Source organism: Heterodontus francisci, chromosome 14 (assembly GCF_036365525.1).
Source record: "Heterodontus francisci isolate sHetFra1 chromosome 14, sHetFra1.hap1, whole genome shotgun sequence".
NCBI lineage: Eukaryota > Metazoa > Chordata > Chondrichthyes > Heterodontiformes > Heterodontidae > Heterodontus > Heterodontus francisci.
This window is the reverse complement of record NC_090384.1, coordinates 69,656,623-69,677,111: the sequence shown is the minus strand read 5'-3', so window position 1 is coordinate 69,677,111 and position 20,489 is coordinate 69,656,623. Positions and strand designations below refer to the sequence as shown.

At 41.1% G+C, this 20,489-nt stretch overlaps 1 protein-coding gene across 4 annotated transcripts in view; it reads right to left on the bottom strand.

Annotated features, from left to right (window-relative positions):
• Positions 1–15,007: 15,007 nt before the first annotated feature.
• Positions 15,008–20,489, bottom strand: part of LOC137377319 (serine/threonine-protein kinase BRSK2) — a 636,447-nt gene continuing 630,965 nt past the window's right edge. For all 4 annotated transcript variants that reach the window (XM_068046888.1, XM_068046887.1, XM_068046889.1 and 1 more), the window contains one exon: positions 15,008–16,320. In XM_068046888.1, the coding sequence (XP_067902989.1) occupies positions 16,298–16,320 (23 nt within the window). In that variant the 3' untranslated portion in view covers positions 15,008–16,297. The remainder of the gene's footprint in view (positions 16,321–20,489) is intronic.

Here is a 20,489-nt window from a genome sequence, read left to right as displayed (position 1 = left end):
TGCACATTCCTTCTCTTCAGATATTTAGAAAATGTAGAAAAACTTACCGCACAGAAGGTGGCCACTCTACCCATTGTGTCTGTGGCAACAGAGAAATGAACCGCCCAGCCTAATCCCACTTTCCAGCACTTGGTCCATATCCCTGGGGGTTACAGGACTTCAGGTGCATATCCAGATACCTTTTAAATGAGTTGAGGGTTTCTGCCTCTACTACCCTTTCAGGCATGAGTTCCAGATCCCTACCACTCTGTGGGTGAAAAAACATTTTCCTCAACTCCCCTCTAATCCTTCTACCAATCACTTTAAATCTATGCCCCCTAGTCATTGTTTGGCTGAAGAAGCTTGCAAACCTGTGAGCTTTAACCTGTAGTTTTTGCAGTTTAGCATGCAGGGAAATTCCTCTCTAGCTCCCAAAGCCAAAGTGCCAGAAGACCACAATAATCCATAAATCCTCAAAATCCTAACTAATGAGCAACATGTTGACTGTAACTGAAAATGTCCATTTCATTCAGGAATTTGCCAAGTTTAGTTTGAAAGGGCAGTAATGAATCCATTCCCACTGCAACAGCTGTGTTATTGAAAAGGCTGCCTACTTTCTTCTGTAGCTAGACATGCAAGAAAAGTATTCAATAAGGGAAATTAAAAATTCATAACATGGATGGGGGAAGGGGGGACGTCAATGATATAAAAATTAATTTCATTTTCTATTTTACCAGCAGCTATTCTTGCTATTTTGTTTCCCAATTTAATTGCGCTGGCCACAGGCTTAACAACATCACTGAGGGTTTAACAGATAATCAGGAACCTCATCTGGTACCTTGGTGTACAGCAAAAGTGTTAGAAATAATTAAATTAGTAGAAATATGTGAAAAGGAATGAATGACCGTATTACACATGAATAAATTGAAAAAGTATTTCTAAAACCAAATTAAGATAAAAAGTGCAAGGTAGTTGCTCTCCGCATGGTTGAAGCTTTTACTGCATTGATGGCAATAAGAAATTACTAGTTCTAATCATATCATAAATGTGGAGGCAACTTCCACTGAATATATTTATGTTCTTCCAAATTTGAGTGATTACGAGCATTCATCATATTACATAATCCCAGCTACATCACCCAACCTCCTCTGCCCACAGAAGTTGTTCCTCAACATTTTTTTCACATCAGTAGCACAGAACCAAAACTGTCAGTCATGTGATCTTTATGCCAATAAACCCGGCAGCAGCTACACTTGGTAAAACACATGCTCATGGTCACCTCATTTTTCTTGCAGCAACCAGGAACTTGTTAATTGGGTAAAGGTCAAGATGTTTAGGTTATGAATCATATGAACATACAAATTAGGAGCAGGAGTAGGCCACTTGGCCCACTCTAGCCTGCTCCGCCATTCAATAAGATCATAGCTGATTTGATTGTAACCTCAACTCCACATTCCCGCCTACCCCTAATAACCTTTCACCCCCTTGCTTATCAAGAATCTATTTACCTCTGCCTTAAAAATATTCGAAGACACTGCTTCCACAGCCTTTTGAGGAAGAGAGTTCCAAAGACTCACAATCTCTGACAGAAAAATTTCTCCTCATCTCTGTCTTAAATGGGCAAACCCTTATTTTTAAATAGTGATCCCTAGTTCTAGATTCTCCTCAAGGGGAAACATTCTTTCCACATCCACCCTGTCAAGACCCCTCAGGATCTTGTATGTTTCAATCAAGTCGCCCCTTATTCTTCTACATTCCAGCGGATACAAGCCTAGCCTGTCCAATCTTTCCTCATAAGACAACATGCCCATTTCAGGTATTAGTCTAGTAAACCTTATCTAAACTGCTTCCAATGCAATTATATCCTTCCTTAAATAAGGAGACCACTACTGTACACAGTACTCCAGATGTGGTCTCACAAATGCCCTGTATAGCTGAAGCATAACCTCCCTACTTTTGTATTCAATTCCCCTCACAATAAATGATGACATTCTATTAGCTTTCCTAATTACTTGTTGTACCTGCAGACTAACCTTGTGCGATTCATGCACTAGGACACCCAGATCCATCTGCATCTCAGAGCTCTGCAATCTCTCACCATTTTGATAATATGCTTCTTTTTTATTCTTCCTACCAAAATGGACAATTTCACATTTTCCCACATTATACTACGTCTGCCAGATCTTTGCCCACTCACTCAACCCACCTATATTCCCTTGTAAGCTCCTTATGTCCTCTTCACAACTTACTTTCCTACCTATCTTTGTCTCATCAGCAAACTTAGCAACCATACCTTCGGTCCCTTCATCCAAGTCATTTATGTAAATTGTAAAAAGTTGAGGCCCCAGCACTGATCCTGCGGCACACCACTCGTTACATCTTGCCAACCAGAAAATGACCCATTTATGCCTACTTTCTGTTTCTTGTTAGCTGACCAATCTTCAATCCATGGCAATGTGTTACCCTCTACACCATGATCTTTTATTTTCTGCAATAAACTTTAACGTGGCACCTTTTCAAATGCCTTCTGGAAATCTAAGTACAGTACATCCACTGTTTCCCCCTTTATCCACAGCACGTTACTTCTTCAAAGAACTCCAATAAATTGGTTAAACATGATTTCCCTTTCACAAAACCATGTTGACTCTGCCTGATTACCTTGAATGTTTTTTAAGTGCCCTGCTAAACCATCTTTAATAATAGCTTCTAACATTTTCCCTATCACAGATGTTAAGCTAACTGGCCTGTAATTTCCTGCTTTCTGTCTCCCTCCTTTTTTGAATAAAGGAGTTACATTCATTTTAACACTGCCATTTCAACACTCCCCCCTGCTCACATCTCTGTCCTGGGATTGCTGCAGTGTTCCAGTGAACATCAAAGCAAGCTCGAGGAACAGCATCTCATTTACCGATTAGGCACACTACAGCCTGCCGGACTGAACATTGAGTTCAATCATTTCAGAGCATGACGGGCCCCCCATTTTAATTTTATTTTTAGTTATTCTTTTCTTTTTTTTTCTTTTTTACAATCTTTTTTTGGTGTTTATTTTATTTCATCTTAGTTTGTTCAGTTTGCTTACCCACTGTTTTTTTTCATGTTTGTACTTGCTGCTGTTCAATCTTCAGTCCATTAACACCCTATCTGTACTAATGCTTTGACTTTTAACACACCATTAACATAGTGTTTGCCTTTGCTCCATGATCTTTTGGTCAGCTATGTGGCCTTGTCCAATCTACACCTTCTCCTTTGTTATCTCTTGCCCCACCCCCGCCTCACTTGCTTATAACCTTTGACATTTCTTATATTTGTTAGTTCCGAAGAAGGGTCACTGACCCGAAACGTTAACTCTGCTTCTCTTTCCACAGATGCTGCCAGACCTGCTGAGTGGTTCCAGCATTTCTTGTTTTTATTTCAGATTTCCAGCATCCGCAGTATTTTGCTTTTATTTTAGAGTTACATTCAGTATTTTCCAATCTAATCCTTGAATCCAAGGAATTTTGTAAAATTAAAACCAATGCATCAACTATCTCACTAGCACTTCTTTTAAGACCCTGGGATGAAATCCATCAGGACCCAGGGACTTGTCAGCCCGCAGCTCCAACAATTTACTCAGTACCACTTCCCCGGTGATTGTAATTTTCTTGAGTCCCTCCTTCCCTTCCATTTCCTGATTTACAGCCATTTCTGGGATGTTAATTGCATCCTCTATGGTGAAGACCAATGCAAAATACCTGTTCAATTCATCTGCCATCTCCTTATTTTCCATTATTAATTCCCCAGACTCACTTTCTATAGGACCAACACTCTGTTAACTCTTTTCTGTTTTAAATATCTATCAAAACTCTTAATATCTGTTTTTATATTTCTGGCTTGCTTTCTCTCGTGCTCTAATTTTTTCCTCTTTATTAATCTTTTAGTCATTCTTTGCTGTTTTTTATATTCTGTCCAATCTTCTGACCTGCCACCCATCTTTGCACAATTATATGCTTTTTCTTTAAGTTTAATACTATCTTTAACATTTTTAGTTAACCATGAATGGTGTGTCCCTCCCTTGGAATTTTTCTTTCTCCTTGGAATGTATCTATTCTGTGTATTCTGAAATATCCCCTTCAGTGTCTGCCACTGCATCTCTATTGACCTATCCCTTAACCTAATTTGCCAGTTCACTTTAGCTAGCTCTGTTTTCATGCCCTCATAATTGCCCTTATTTAAGTTTAAAATACTAGTCTCAGCCCCATTCTTCTCTCACTGATCGCTGCTGCCTAGAGGTGCCTTCACTATGAGATCATTAATTAATCCTATCTCGAGTATTGCTGAAAAGACATTTCTCACTGTATATCATGCAAACTTATGAATGAGCCTAAGGCCATCATTTTCGGCCCTGAAAAGTGCCCAGTCTACCTCAAACTACCCTGGAAGGGTAATGTATCCCAAAAATTCGAGCAACAGCTAAAGTTAGCTGTTTCACACTGCTACTATGCAGTAGCAACACGTGTGGTGTTCGCCACTAACAGGATGCTGCCATCAAGTCAAAAAGGTGTTCTGGCTATCACACAAATAAATAATGTGATACATGGGTTTCAATGCTTGTGTGATGCTAGGTATATAGGCTGTATGTCCCAAAGACTGGCGGATCGTATCAAACAACATGTCCCTTCTGCTGTTTGCAACGGGCAAGGTACAGGCTGTACCCAACCAGACCATGCTTGCAAAACTCAAAACACAGTGTCCAACATTAAATGTGATTCCGCAATTGGACAACATTTGCTAAATAATCCTCAGTGTGCTAAGAATTATGCTGACAACCAATTTAAGATTGTCAGTAGGGCTCGCAGTGTGGCACATTTGCCTGTACTGGAAGCTATATATATTAATACACAGAGCCCTGTTCTTTGCAGACAGAAAGAACATGGGCACGCATTGCGCCTGTTTCAGCTAAACAAAATAAGTGACACCCATTCGCTGGTTCAGTCAAAGCTTGACAGTTAACTGTCTGTCACTATAAACTGGTACATTCTCCATGGCAACGCCTCTACCAATCAGACTCCACTTGCCAACCAATCAGCACTCTCTTCTCATGCACTATAAATGTGTTGCTTTCCCTTACATTGGTATTCTTTCAAATTGTCCTGATGAGTGCAAGATGAAAAGCTTCGACAAAATGTCTCTGTTTTCAGCAATACTCAAGTTTTGTATGACCAAATGACTATTAATCCTATGTCATTGCACAATATCAGGTCTAGTATAGCCTGCTTTCTGGTTGGATCCAGAACGTGCTGTTCTAAGAAACTATCCCGAAAACATTCTATGAACTCATCTAAGCTACCTTTGCCCATTTGATTTTTCCAGTCTATATGTAGATTAAAATCCCCCATGATTATCGTCACACCTTTCTGACAAGCTCCCATTATTTCTTCCTTTATACCCCGTCCTATCATGTGGTTACTGTTAGGGGGCCTGTACACCACTCCCACAAGTGACTTCCTGTCTTTATCATTTCTCATCTCGACCCAAACCACTTCTATTTCCTGGTTTCCTGAACTTAGGTCATCCCTCTTTATTGCGCTAATACCATCATTAATTAACAGAGCGACCCCTCTGCTTTTCTCCCAGCTTCCAGTCCTTTCTAAATGTCATGTACCCTTCAATATTCAGGTCCCAATCTATGTCATCCTGCAGCCATGTCTCTGTAATGGCTATCAGATCGTAGTTATTTATTTCTATTTGTGCTATCAGTTCATCTGTTTTGTTTTGAATGCTACATGCATTGAGATACAGAGCCTTTAGTTCTGTCCTTTTATTATTTTTGTAACCTCTAGCCTTGTCTGCTGAGTTACTGTTAGATTTGTACTCTCTGTCCTTTCCTGTCATGGTCTGTTTATCTTTTCCCATATTAATACCCTTCTCTCTTGCCTTGTCTCTACTCTTTGATTTACCATATCTTCCGAAATTTGATCCCTTGCCTCCACTATTTAGTTTAAAACTCTATTTCCCTAGTTATGTGGCTCGCGAGAACACTGGTCCCAGCACAGTTCAGGTGTAGACCATCCCAACATACAGCCCCCACTTTCCCCCAATATTGTTGTCAGTGCCCCATGAACCAGAACCCACTTCTAGCACAATAATAAAAGCAAAATACTGCAGATGCTGGAAATCTGAAATAAAAACAAGAAACGCTGGAAATACTCAGCAGGTCTGGCAGCATCTGTGGAGAGAGAAGCAGAGTTAATGTTTCAGGTCAGTGACCCTTCTTCAGTTCTGATGAAGGGTCACTGACCTAAAATGTTAACTCTGCTTCTCTCTCCACAGATGCTGCCAGACCTGCTGAGTATTTCCAGCATTTCTTGTTTTTATTTCACTTCTACCACACTAGTCTTTGAGCCACGCATTCATTTCTCTAATTTTATTTGCCCTACTCCAATTTGCACATGGCTCAGGTAATAATCCAGAGGTTATTACCTTTGAGGTTCTGCTTCTTAATTTGGTGCCTAGATCCTCATACTGACTATGTAGAACCTCTTTCCTCATCTTGCCTATGTCATTGGTACCTACATGGACCACGACGACTGGATCCTCCCTCTCCCACTGTAAGTTCCCCTTCAGCCCTGAGCAGATGTCCCAAACCCTGGCACCAGACAGGCAACACAGCCTTCTGGACTCTTGCTCTTTGCTGCAGAGAACAGTGTCAATCGCCCTCACTATACTATCCCCTACTACCACTACTTTCCTTTTAGCTCCCCCCCCCACTTGAATGGCTTCCTGTACCATGGTGCCATGGCCAGTCTGCTCATCCACACTACAGCCCTTGCTCTTGTCCATACAAGCTGCAAGAACCTCTAACTTGCTGCTCAATTGCAAAGGCTGCAGCTCCTCCACTCCCACCTTCGCATCCCCTTACCTACCTAACTCGCAGGCACACCCTCCTGTCCATGACCACTGACCAGAATCCAAGTCTAGTGTTCATTTATGCCAAGCTAGAAAACCAGCAAATGCTGACCAACATCTTCAAAACAATTGGCAGAGTCCCAAAAATATGACAATTTAAGAATAGTCTTGAGTATAAGCCTTTGACATGCGAAATTCCTTTGTGACTTAAGGTGTAGGACCACCCAACATTCCTTCACTTGTATTGGAGCAAAGAAAATCAGACCAGAAAGCCCACAGGAGGAAACGCAAATAGAAAGGGCATAAAATTGCCAATGCATTCTGGGGAGTAGGGCGGGTCAGGAGGCTGTTGGGAGAGGCTCTTGTCATGGACTTGTAATATTTTTCTCCTCGGATTAAAACAGTGTGCCTTTAAGACAGGGAGAGAAGCTTTAGATTTCTGGGGACAGTGTGCCACAGCTGCATTTTGTTACCTAGGCAACAGCAGGAGAGGTCACATGGTATAATGTTTCAATTTGACTGTGTGTAAACAGGCAAAATCCAGTCTGAACCAGACTTTCCAGCGAAGCGTACGGAAGAGAAAAGAGCTGTCCATTCTCTCTCAGCAGAAATTCTACAAGGAGCCACAGGCCAAATTAATTGCCTGAAGAAAAAAAACCTTCTTTTAAGAGACCGTTTGTATTGCTGAACTCCTTTTCTTTACTTCCAAGCCAGGAAATATTTGCTTCAATAAAAGCAAAATACTGCAGATGCTGGAAATCTGAAATAGATACAAGAAATGCCAGACCTGCTGAGTAATTCCAGCATTTCTTGTTTTTATTTCAGTATTTGTTTCAATGTTGAATCTCTCTTTACGAATTGTATTTTCTGGAATTCGCCGGTTTTTGATGCCTGCTGCAGCCGAAGTGTTTTGAATGCCTATTAAGAACAGATAATTTTGTCAAATCCACATGGAGACTTCGAGTAGCCTTTGATTATTTTCACATTAGAATACCTCATCCATCGGGAACATAACCCACAAAGACTTATTTATTTATATATTTTTAACAAACAGCAAATTTTAAAAAACTACCTTTTTTTGAGTGTATGTGTGTGAATGGGGGCGTTAGGTTAAAATAAGAAGTTGTAAGGTCTTTAGACATAGTTTTATCTTAGTAGTGCTTAAGATTTAGTTTCAATAAATAGTTAATTTGTTGTTGCCTGAAGATACCTGGTTTGGTCTGTTTTATTCTGGGGGTTACTCGAGTGTTTAATTTGATTGTTTTCTGGTTGGGTGGGAAAACTTTAATAATATGCTGCAACCTGTGGAGTGACGGGACTGAATTGACAATTAATAATATTAGGGGATTTCAACTTCCCCAATATCAGCTGGGATATTAGTGCAAAAGGCTTAAAGGGGGCGGAACTCTTAAAGTACTTACAGGAGAGCCTTTTGAGCCAGCATGTAGAAAGTCCTACAAGAGAAGGGGCGGTACTGGACCTAATCCTGGGGAATGAAGTTGCACAAGTGGTAGAAGTGTCAGTGCGGGAGCATTTCAGGGATAGTGACCATAACTATGTAAGATTTAAGGTAGTTATGGAAAAGAACAAAGACGGACTGGAAATAAAAGTACTGAATTGGGGGAAGGCCGATTTCAATATGATAAAACAGGATCTGGCCAAAGTGGACTGGGAGCAGCTACTTGTAGGAAAGTCTACATCAAATCAGTGGAAGTCATTCAAAAAGGAAATAGTGAGAGTTCAGGGCCAACATGTTCCCGTAAAGGTGAAGGGTAGGACCAACATGTCCAGGGAACCTCGGATATAGAAAATTGGAGAAGGAAAAAAAAGGAGGCTTATGGCAGATTCAAAGTGCTGAAGACAGTGGAGGCCCCAGAGGAGTTTAGAAAGTGTAGGGGGGTAATTTAAAAAGTTATTAGGAGAGCGAAGAGGGGACTGGCGGGCAAGATAAAGGAAAATCCCAAGGCGTTTTATAAGTATATTAAGAGGAAGAGGATAACCAGGGAAAGAGTAGGGCCCATTAGGGACCAGTGTGGCAGTCTGTGTGTGGAGCCGGAGGACATAGGTGAGGTTTTAAATGATTACTTTTCAACTGTGTTCACTATGGAGAAGGACGGTGTAGGTACAGAGATCAGGGAGGGGAACTGTGATATACTTGAACAAATTAGTATTGAAAGGGAGGAAGTATTAGCTGTTTTAGTGGGCTTCAAAGTGGCTAAATCCCCAGGCTTAGATGAGACGTATCCCAGGCTGTTACGTGAGACAAGGGAGGAGATAGCAGGGGCTCTGACACAAATTTTCAAATCCTCCCTGGCCACAGGAGAGGTACCAGATGACTGGAGGACTGCAAATGTGGTACCATTATTCAAGAAGGGTAGCAGGGATAAACCAGGTAATTACAGGCCAGTGAGTCTAACATCAGTGGTAGGGAAACTATTGGAAAAAATTCTGAGGGACAGGATTAATCTCCACTTGAAGAGGCAAGGATTAATCAGCATGGCTTTGTCAGGGGGAGATCGTGTCTAACAAACTTGATTAAATTTTTCGAGGAGGTGACTAGATGTGTAGATGAGGGTAAAGCAGTTGATGTAGTCTACATGGACTTCAGTAAGACTTTTGATAATGTCCCGCATGGGAGATTGGTTAAGAAGGTAAGAGCCCATGGGATACAGGGCAATTTGGCAAATAGGATCCAAAATTGGATTTGTGGCAGGAGGCAGAGGGTGATGGTCGAGGGCTGTTTTTGCAAGTGGAAGCCTGTGACCAGTGGTAGGGATCTGTGCTGGGACCCTTGCTGTTTGTAGTGTATGTTAATGATTTAGACGTGAATATAGAAGGTATGATCAGTAAATTCGCAGATGACACGAAAATTGGTGGTGTCGTAAATAGTGAGGAGAAAGCCTCAGATTACAGGACGATATAGATGGGCTGGTAAGATGGGCGGAGCAGTAGCAAATGTAATATAATCCTGAGAAGTGCGAGGTGATGCATTTTGGGAAGACTAACAAGGCAAAGGAATATTCAGTGGATGGTAGGACCCTAGGAAGTACAGAGGGTCAGAGGAACTTTGGTGTACTTGTCCATAGATCATTGAAGGCAGCAGCACAAGTAGATAAGGTGGTTAGGAAGGCATTTGGGATACTTGCCTTTATTAGCCAAGGCATAGAATATAAGAGCACGGAGGTTATGATGGAGCTGTATAAAACGCTAGTTAGGTCACAGCTGGAGTACTGTGTACAGTTCTGGTCACCGCACTATAGGAAGGATGTGATTGCACTGGAGAGGGTGCAGAGGAGATTCACCGGGATATTGCCTGGGCTGGAGCATTTCAGCTATGAAGAGAGACTGAAAAGGCTAGGGTTGTTTTCCTAAGAGCAGAGAAGGCTGAGAGAGGACATGATTGAGGTATACAAAATTATGAGGGGCATTGATAGGCTAGATAGGAAGAAGCTTTTTCCCTTAGTGGAGGGGTCAATAACCAGGCGGCATAGATTTAAGGTAAGGGGCAGGAGGTTTAGAGAGTATTTGAGGAAAGAAAAATTCACTCAGAGGGTGGTTGGAATCTGGAACGCACTGCCTGAAGAGGTGGTAGAGGTAAAAACCCTCACAACATTTAAGAAGTATTTAGATGAGCACTTGAAACGCCATAGCATACAAGGCTACGGGCCAAATGCTGGAAAATGGGATTAGAATAGTTAGGTTCTTGATGGCCGGCACAGACACAATGGGCCGAAGAGCCTGTTTCTGTGCTGTATAACTCTATGACTCTGTGTGTCTATGACAGTGCGTTGCTCCCGCCTCGGTCGTAACACTCTCCAGCAACTGTTAAACTGAACATAAGATCAAAAAAAACTGGTACATAAAAGTAGTGTATTCCAGTTAATTATACATTTTTTGTTCCCTTTCAATATAACAAATTTTTAACCGTAAAAAAGGAAAATGAAAATAACATTTGGCTTTCCAAATAATCAACCATATCAACACATCCCCAAAAATTATCTCAACATCCCCTCTTCCATATCTCAACCCCTCACCCAACAGGTATTTTACCCTTTTGGGAAACCTAGAGACACTACACCCCATCCAACCTCCCACTCTTTCTTAGAGTCACTATCCCTGGCACTGTTCAGTTATTCTGAGATTGCGTTTGACAATGCTCTCCAGTGCTGACACTGCTGGCGTTTGGGGTCAGTAGGAAGGTACCCAACTTGCATTGGGCTGCTGTAGTTATAATGCCACAACGGTCACTTTCTTTAAACTCAAGAATAATTTCAGGATTATTGCACAATTACCATATGCTCAGAATTCCAGCATCAGATTCTATCAGACAATATGTAAAACTATACCAGTGAATCGGCCTCCAGAATCATCAAATTACACAGTAGCAATTACATTTCAGGATGGGATACCAACTCACCAGGCACCAGACTCACACAAGCTCAATTATAAAAATCATACAGAACACACAGAATCTCCAGGGGATAACCTAATGCCAACATCACAGATCTGGCAATACCACGTCACAGCCACAATGTGTTCACAAAAAGCACAATTGCAAAAGTAATGCAGTGCACACAATGTCACAGAGAACTTGGGGACAGGGGGACTACAACAAAGACAGAGAGAGAAAACAACATAAACACAACAAATATAGCTGAAATATCAACATCCTGCAACTAACAGAGAACAATATCAAAGGAAATGCACCAATGTGTACATATGAGCTAGTGGCAATTATGAACACTTTGCTTGCATGTTGTACAAATTACTGCAATGTGCATATTCACTCACTTTGTCATTTAATATTGCCTAAATTACCAACAAAATAATTACAAAATATCACCAACACATATTTGGGCAAATCCTAGTTGGTCGATTTTGGGACAGAATGTTTTAATTCATAAAATCATTTAATTTTTAGACCAGAAGACCATTCAGCCCATTGTGCCTGTGCTAACTCTCAAAGAAGTATCCACATAGTCCCATTCCCCTGACGTTTCCCTACAGCCTTCTTTTTTTTCCCTTTTTCAGCTACTTTCTTTTTTAAAGCTGTACTATGCCACCGTGCCCATTTTTTTTGCCTCTACATCTTTTTTGTAATATGGAGACCAGAACTGTGCACAGTACACCAAGTGTGTTTTAACCAAGGCTCTATACATGTTTAACATAACTTCCCTGCTTCTCAATTCTACCCCTCTTATAATGAACCCTAGTCCTTTATTTGCTTTTTGATGGCCTTATTAATCTGCATCACTACTTTTAGTGATTTGTGTATCTGCTTCCTCAAATCCCTCTGTTCCTCTACCCCATTTGACTCTTATTTTCCAAAGAGTATGTGGTCTCCATGTTCTTCTTGCCAAAATGTACCACCTCATACTTAGCTACATTGAAATTCATTTGCCAATTACGTGCCTGTTCTACAGACAAATTTATGCCCACTAGTCACTGACTTACTGACCAGTAGAAATAGTTTTTCCTCATTTACTTTATTAAAACCCCTCATAATTTTGAATATTTTGATTAGATCTCCTGTTAATCTTTTTCTTTCGAATGTTTCACTAATCTCTCCCCATAACCAAAGCTTTTCGTCCCTAGGATCAACTCTTCTACACTCTCCTCATAGCCTTGTATTCTTCCTAAGGTAAAGTAGCCAAAACTCGACAGAGTGGGGGGTAATTTTGCCTTTGGGTGATGATGTAAAATGCTCAGCCACCTGTTACTGAAATCAATAGAAATGAAAATCAGGAGATGTGTACAATGCGCGGCCAATCACCAATTTTACACTATCAAAAGTTATTATCACAATATTCTAAAAGGGTCAACATTTACCTTCAGTACCTGTCAATAATCTCTAATTTGCTATGATTAAAAAAGGGATCATTCAAAGTTAGCTCAAACCAAGCATGTTTACTCTATGAAAGCTAGCATCTGCATCAGCTCCATTAGAAAGACCGTGAGCAATAGCGGAGAATAAAAGTTTATCTAAAAAAAGCTTATTTCCATGACATTAGAATCCGGCTTCTTTATATTTCTATCCTGTTAGGCTCCCAGTTCCACCCTTCAGCCCTATAGTTGCCTTCTGTCTCTCTCGAAGAATTGGTAGACCCTCCTCATTGTGCAAGAAAGTCTTCTACATTCCTACCTGGAACGCGATGGAGATTTATGGTCAGATAGTTTAGCTGTGATGCCCCAGTTCACAGACAGCAATTAACAGCTTTATTGCACTGGTCCAGGTTTTCTCATTCAATGTCACCCCAATAGACTGCTACAGTGGTTGCCTGGGCATACTTTTAGACCAATGCATTGGCATCTGCATTCACTCACCAATCCAATGCCTGTTTTTATGACCAAACAACTCCTCTCCTTCATTCTTTGAAGGACATTTCGCGGTTAGCAACATACATCACCCCCACTCCCACCCCATCTTCCCTTTGGCTGAAGGACTTTTCAGGAGATGCCACACTAACCTTGGTCTCTCTGGATTGTTTCTGTTCCCCACTGATGGCCTTTATGGGTCTATGCTCTTCTGCTGCACAATTCCTGGAAATGAGATTTTATCATCATACGAAGGAAAATTGAGTAACCGATCAGAATATGGCCATTCTAATGATCCTTTAACATTTCATAACTGTTAAAAAGCTCTTCATTGAGAGGTGCAAAACTTACTGAGAATGAGAGAAAGGAATGTAAACAAAGTTCCATTTCCAGCCCATCGGTTGGAAGAATCACCATACTCGAGAAACATCAGCACATTTTTGGTGGAGGAAGAACAAATCCCAAATATGCAAAGGAGACAACTAGTGTGACAACTTATCAAATTAAGAGTCAATGTTTTGGCTGTAGTTTAGAGGACTTGATGGGACAACTGGAAATGTTGTATGAGTTTTAAAGAACACAAAGGGATGACATGGAAATTGCTGCACAGGAACAGTTTAGGGAACTGATAGAGAGAAATGTTAGCAAGTAAGGTAGAAGTGAAAATGGAAGAGTTATGAAATTAAAGTGTACATGCTAATGTGGCATGTACCCTGTACTGCAGGAATGAATTACCATGAGCCACATCACCCTATGTCCATCACCACTTGCTTAAAGGCAAAATTTGGACTTTACCACAGGATGGATCACATCAGATGAAAATACTTACAACATCTAAGGAAATAATAGTTGCTGTATTAAGACGGGTGAACTTCATGGTGTAGATATTCAGTGATTGTGGACAAATACACATGGATACACGTGATAGCAATACAACCCCTAAAGTCGATAAATGTGTGTTTTTAGTCATCATGTCCCATTTTCTCTCTTCACAGAGCAAGGAGAATCCATCAAAGGTGAAAACATATAGGCCTGCCAGGAAACCTCTTCACTGTTGCTTCTCACTAGTTACAGTTACACTGTGGAGGCCATAAGGCTGAAGCAATACCTCCCGGAGCTGAACTCACACCACATGCCCATGTTTAATTCGGCCAGCTTTGCCCTTGAGTTGCATAACTTGTGTGGCTGCAAAGCTGAAAGCAGTCTTCATTGTGCGGTATAACTACCTGAACGGGAAAAAAACTTGTCTCTTTGGAACCTAAAGATAGGAGTAAATTGTTGGACAAACCATAAATCAGATAGATGAATTAATTAAATAAGTCTCATTTTCAACTAGCATTGTGTTGTGCAAAATTATCTGCCAGAAACAGTTACAAGGCAGTATTAAACCCGTTTATTTATAATATGTAACCAGTCCCAGATCTCTACCAGGGACAACCCCGCACTTTAGACTTGGTGCTGCTGAGGTTTAGGATTTTAAAAAATGTAATTTCACCTTCAGTCCATGTTTAGTCCCAGTAGCAATTTGTCTTCCTGCTAAAATTACAAATGATCAGAATTATTGTGTTTGTGCTACCTGTTTAAGACTGTAGTTCTGGACACTGTAAACATTCTTCAGTTTTGATATACTGAAACTCTACATTTATTTTGCCTGGATGAATACACAATACGATAAAGTAATTCTGCCATCTAGTGGCTGTCAGCAAAATACCAGAACACAAAATGATTGGAATTGAATGAATTTATTGATCCTGCACTGAAGTTGCTCACAGTTATATTACAAGGGGGAGGGGTTGGGGGGGAGTGGGTACATTTGATAGTTGGTCTGTTAAATAAGTATTTTTTTTTCCAAAGTACAAAATAGGAAGGACATCAATATAAGTATTGCTTTATTTCTTCCCCTTCCTGCTTGTACCGTCCATGTTGTAGTCCAGCCATTTTGCAGAGGTACTGTGTAAGGAAGCATTAGTTTGTGCACATAGGAGAGCAAGAAAGAGGACAGCGCATTATGGGAACAATTACAGCAACATCATGCAAAGAAAAAACCATGTCTGACATGCACACAGTTATACAAGATAAATTCAATAACAGTAACCTCCACTGGTTCAAAGTCCATTGTTGATTTACTTATATACAAGAACTGGTCCAATAATTTTACCTGTGGAACACGCACACTGATATGAAACTAACAAATAGCAATATAAGGTAATCATTTCAGACACTACTGCTATTCTACATTCTTAAAGTACTGTTTGTTTGTTTTTAAACATATACTACAAGTTCCTTGAATCGGGACAGAATAAGTTAATATTGTTCACAGAGCTCTGATAAATCGGACAAAATATTTTTTTTCCTTTAATACAGTAAGTGTTGCCTCTATAAGTCATTCACAATGAAAGACAACATTCATACATCTAGATGTTCTGCTGATAAATTACTGGGGTTCAATAAATAAGATCAGAAAAGGGAAAAAAAAATAAAATGTCCACAATAAATGTAGCCTTTTACAGCATTGGGTGGTCAAACCCCCATGATAGTAAACCAGCAACACGGTTCAATCGAACATGGTGCCCTTGTGAAATGAATAAAATATATGTATATACACATATATATTACCCTGAAAATAAATAATACTGACAAACTTATAACCGGCAACACAGTGTTTGAATCTGTTTTGTTCTACAGCTAAACAAGGTGTCACAACTAGACAAACAGAATCTATACAGAAAGTAGGGGTGGTACAAGGTGGCATGTTTGTTACACTTGTACGTGCTTTAGTTCATTGCTGCGGTGTTGTCTGACCCCTTGATCTCTTACCCATCAGCAGCAGTCTCACCAAAGTCCTGCTTCAACAAAGAAAAGTCCACTGTTGCTGCCAGAGCTTATGTTGCTGTGTGGTGCTGTTCAATTCACCCCCCACATCCCCTCTCTGGTGGACAATCTGCTGCTGAAGGGTGTCAGTCTCTCCCAGGATTTCCGTTCCTTTTCCTGGGATGCAGCAGCTCCAGATTGGTCAAGTGTTAAGCGTCAAAAGGGCGCCAGGTTCCCACATGCACCAAGATATCAGCTGCCTTTCCTTCGACAAATGTCCGCAGCCATTGGGTTCACCAGATGGGATTTAACAAGTTTTCTGGACAATTCCTGGCAGTAGAGTGGAAATAAATCAGGTCATCATAAAACGAGAGCAGCAAAAACAGGGAAACAAATGTTGTAGAGGGGGTTGCACGTGCTAATCCTCAGTTATATACAATCATTCCGCCATACAAAATCTGTCTATGGACATTGTACTGAAGCAGTCTGTTATTTACATCCTTTCAGAATATGGGACTAATTCTAAATGGATTTAAGGTTGGTCCTGTGTCCCAATACTTGGCACCATCTTTGCCTTCTCTTTCTCAGATGGAAATTTAGAGTCTCCTCTAGAACCATAGTCAATAGCATCAGAATCATTCTGCTTGCTGTTTTGTGCCATGTTTGGTTGGCGTAGCTGGTGGATGAGCTACTTGCCCATTGTTCTTCTCGTCTGAAAAAAGTTGTTTAATTACGTCAAAGAAGTTACTCAATGGGCTGCCTGGGTACACAAACAGAAAGAAAGAAAGAACAAACAAACAGATGAACAATGGGTCACGAGAGAAGTGAAATGAGATCCATAGCCACAAATGCCTGAAAGAAGAATCATGTCCCCACTGAGCCTTTGAAATCACAACTTTTTTGGTTAGTTGGCTGGTTGGTTTGTTTGGTAACGACAAAGTCAAATATTTCTTGCAAGATTTTTTTTCAAAGTGGCTTTGGAGTCTCAGTTTTTCTACTTGAATGGTTAGTTGACAGAAAGAATGGAAGAGAGCACTGAAGATGCTGGAAGGGGGAGACTGTGTCTCACTGGAAAGAAGAGTGTTGCCGAGAAACGTTTAGTTCCTTCTGTGGACATGGTTACCATTACTGATGTAACATACATTTCAATACAGAAACTCTTGACTCTCTTACATCTTTCTATTTAAATTGTAATTTTCTAACCTGTTTCGGAGAGTGTGAGTGGGGGAAAATAACAGGACATTTAACCCTTCCCTAGAACAGGGACTTTCCCAACAGTAGACCAACAGTCTGGTACTGTAGCAAATTACAGTATCTGGAGATTACATTACTGAACGTGACTGGATTCAAAAGAGTTCATGCAGCCCCGACTGGTGTCATTCATCACGTAAGAATTGGAGTCATTTAGTGCTTACTGTCCCTACCCCGCACTTCAGTGACAGTAATACTTTTGAGGCTTCCTGGCTGAAAATGGTTTCATAAACTAATTACTCACTATAGTACCTCCCCATTACTTAAAAGAGGAAACCATTCTAATTTATATTCTGCATTACCAAGGTTAAACTGCACGTTAAATGTCTGTAATAGCTTTTAAGGTAGGGCACCTTTCAGGCTGCATGCAAACTTAATAAAGCTGACAAATTATTTTATAAATTTAATCTGCACACCCAGAGTATTTTTCAAAGCTGCCATCATCTTCGGTCTAATTTAATTTCACTCCTTGATGGCTCAGTTGCTAAGTACCAATGTGGAAATGAATCATGAGTCCCAGGTTTGATCCCTGTACTGTGACAAGTTAACTAAGGTCTGCTGGCCCCTTATATTTGGCAAAGAACACTGAGGGTTCTGCTCCTGATCCACTGCTGGAAAGTATGTGTGTGTCAACATTGAGTGAGGATAGGATTGAATTCGATTGTGACAACCATGATCAAGCATCCAGCGCACACTCACTGCCCAGACTCTCACATCAAGAAAGACCACTTGGGCAAAATACCGGAGGTCTGCTGCTGCTTGTAAAAATAAACCGTGTTCAGGAGAGGAGGGGAGGGAAGAAAACAGGCAGAAAAGTAACCTTTGTTCAAATTGCATTTTTAAATTACTTAAATGCCAGTTTTTTAAAAAGGGCATAATTTTACCCTCGTCAGCCGGGAGCCGTTCACTGACCGAAAAGTCGATGGCAATCCCGCCTCCGCCTGGCCTGGGGAGCCAGTCCGGATTTTACGGTCCCAAGGCCCTTAATAGGTCTGAGGCGGGACTTCCACCTCATTGAGGCAGGAAACCCACCTAATGGAGCTGCCAGCCAATCAGCGGGCCGGCAGCTCCTAGTCCCAGCAGCGCCGCTAGGAGTGGTGGCCACTGCTGGGACTGCAACCCAGCATCGCGAGAAGAGGAAGGGCGGCACCGGGAAAAGTTAGGTTTTTGGTGCCTTGCCGGGGCTGATGGGTCAGGCCCCGGCGAGGCAAGGGGGGTCGACTGGGGGGGGGGGGGGCGAGGAACGTTCTGGACGTTGGAGGTGGTTGGGGCATCGGGGGCAGCCCTCCGTCGGGCACAGGATGCCTGATCAGGAGGGCACACCACCCCCAGGCCCTCAGAGAGACACCTGCTTTTGTCAGGAGGCTTTTCTCAGGCTTGGGCCACCTGACCAGCCAAGGGTAAAATCCCCGTGGAGGCGGGCAAAGGCCCTTAAGTGGCCATTAATTGGCCTGGGGAGGGTGGGCTATTTCCTGCCACCGCCGCGTAAAATGGCAGCGGAGGCGGGAGCGGGTCGGAAAGGGCCCCCTGAGCCTCCCACTCCAGTTTATGCCCCCCACCCCCGGCCACCATCCTGCACTTTTTTGGGGGGGGGGGGCATAAAATTCCGGCCTAAGTTTATTTTCTGACCTAAGTTTCTTTAAGTATATGGTTTATGTCAGAGACTGATGATTTCAAATAGTGCAATCTGTGTCATACATTGCCGTTTTAATTCAAAAGACTCTTGTTCAAACTTCGCGTTTCTGGTTGAGATCATGTTCTCTAAAATGCTGCCAAGTAATTAAACAATTCATCCCTCACTCATCTCCCAGCCCAGAGGTTGGGTGTTCCAAGACCCAGCTACCTATCACTTTGGAAAGAAACTTTCCTTACTCAGTAAGTTCCATCAGTTCTTAACAAGCCGCTAATACAGAGAAACACACAAAACATTACAACAGCTAACAGGTAAATGCTATTATAATCTTGAATTCCAGTCCCAGTTGCCTCATAAGTGAGCAGAATGGAGAAGGTCATAGACCAATCCAAACCCCTGAGCATCTCACCTTCCAGAATCAAGGAAGATATGTGGAAGAGTGGCTTAAAATGGAGTAAACTGCCAGGACAGTAGATCACTAAAAAACATTTAAAAGCAACTGCAGATATATTAAAATTCTAATGACATTAACAGCAAAGTGCTTAACAATCTTAGTGACAAGTGTCACAGAGTCCATAATTTTTGCTAAAACTTGGGGGAATTTTTTTTTAAACTAAAAAAATATTTCATGGACATTGAAACATCTGGAGATGGCTGAACTTTATGGATGCTTTTAAAAAAAGAAACAAGATCAACAAGAGGTTCCTAGTTTTGACCAGTAAACAAATACTGGAAACCAGGTAATTTCAAGGAAACCAGCAGGGCATTTGACCTAAGAGCTATCCTTTGTGTGACAAGAGAGAATTGATGACTTAGCATACGACTTGTATCTGGAAAATTTTAGTTTCATTTGTGAACTTTAAAAGCCTGTGGGTTTGGACAAAAGCAGGCAATTGGAATTTGATTTGGACCTGCCAGGAGATCAGACAAAGAACTAGAAAAGTCTTACCTCTCTGCAAAGAATCCTTGCTCTTGAAAAACAAAAGCTTGAATGAAGTGGTACTGTTGCCTCCTGCATTTTTGAAGAAACCCTGAATTTTGCATCGAATGTGAGAACTGACACCTGTTGCTATACCCCTGATGGAAGACCTATGTGAAGCCTTCTGCAGTTGAATTTCTTTGAAAGCCAACCCAACACCAGACTGTTCATCACCTGGCCTGGAAAGACTTCGAGTGACATGCAACTATTTGACTTTGGGACACCTTGCCAAACCAAAGAACTTCCTTCCAGATCATTGCAGTCTTTTTTTTATTCCTTTGAAACAGCTGTAAACAAAAATCCCTTTTTTCCTGGTTAACCGGTTTTTGCATATATGTGCGTGCGCAAAAGGGCTAGGATATATATTTAAACACAGGGTTTTAATATTTCAATCCATGTATATATTTACTTCATTATTGGTTATGACTGTTTTATAATAAATGGATAATTTTGTTGTTTATTAAAGAAACCTGTTTGGTATGCTTTATTCTGGGGACAAATAGAGTATCTAATTGGCTGTTTTGGTAAGTGGGAAAATTTATTGATTTGCTGTGACCTGTAGAGAAGTGGGACTGAATTAACAATGCACTTGTCCTGCCTTGTTAAAATAAATATAGTTGATTAATTTATTGAAAT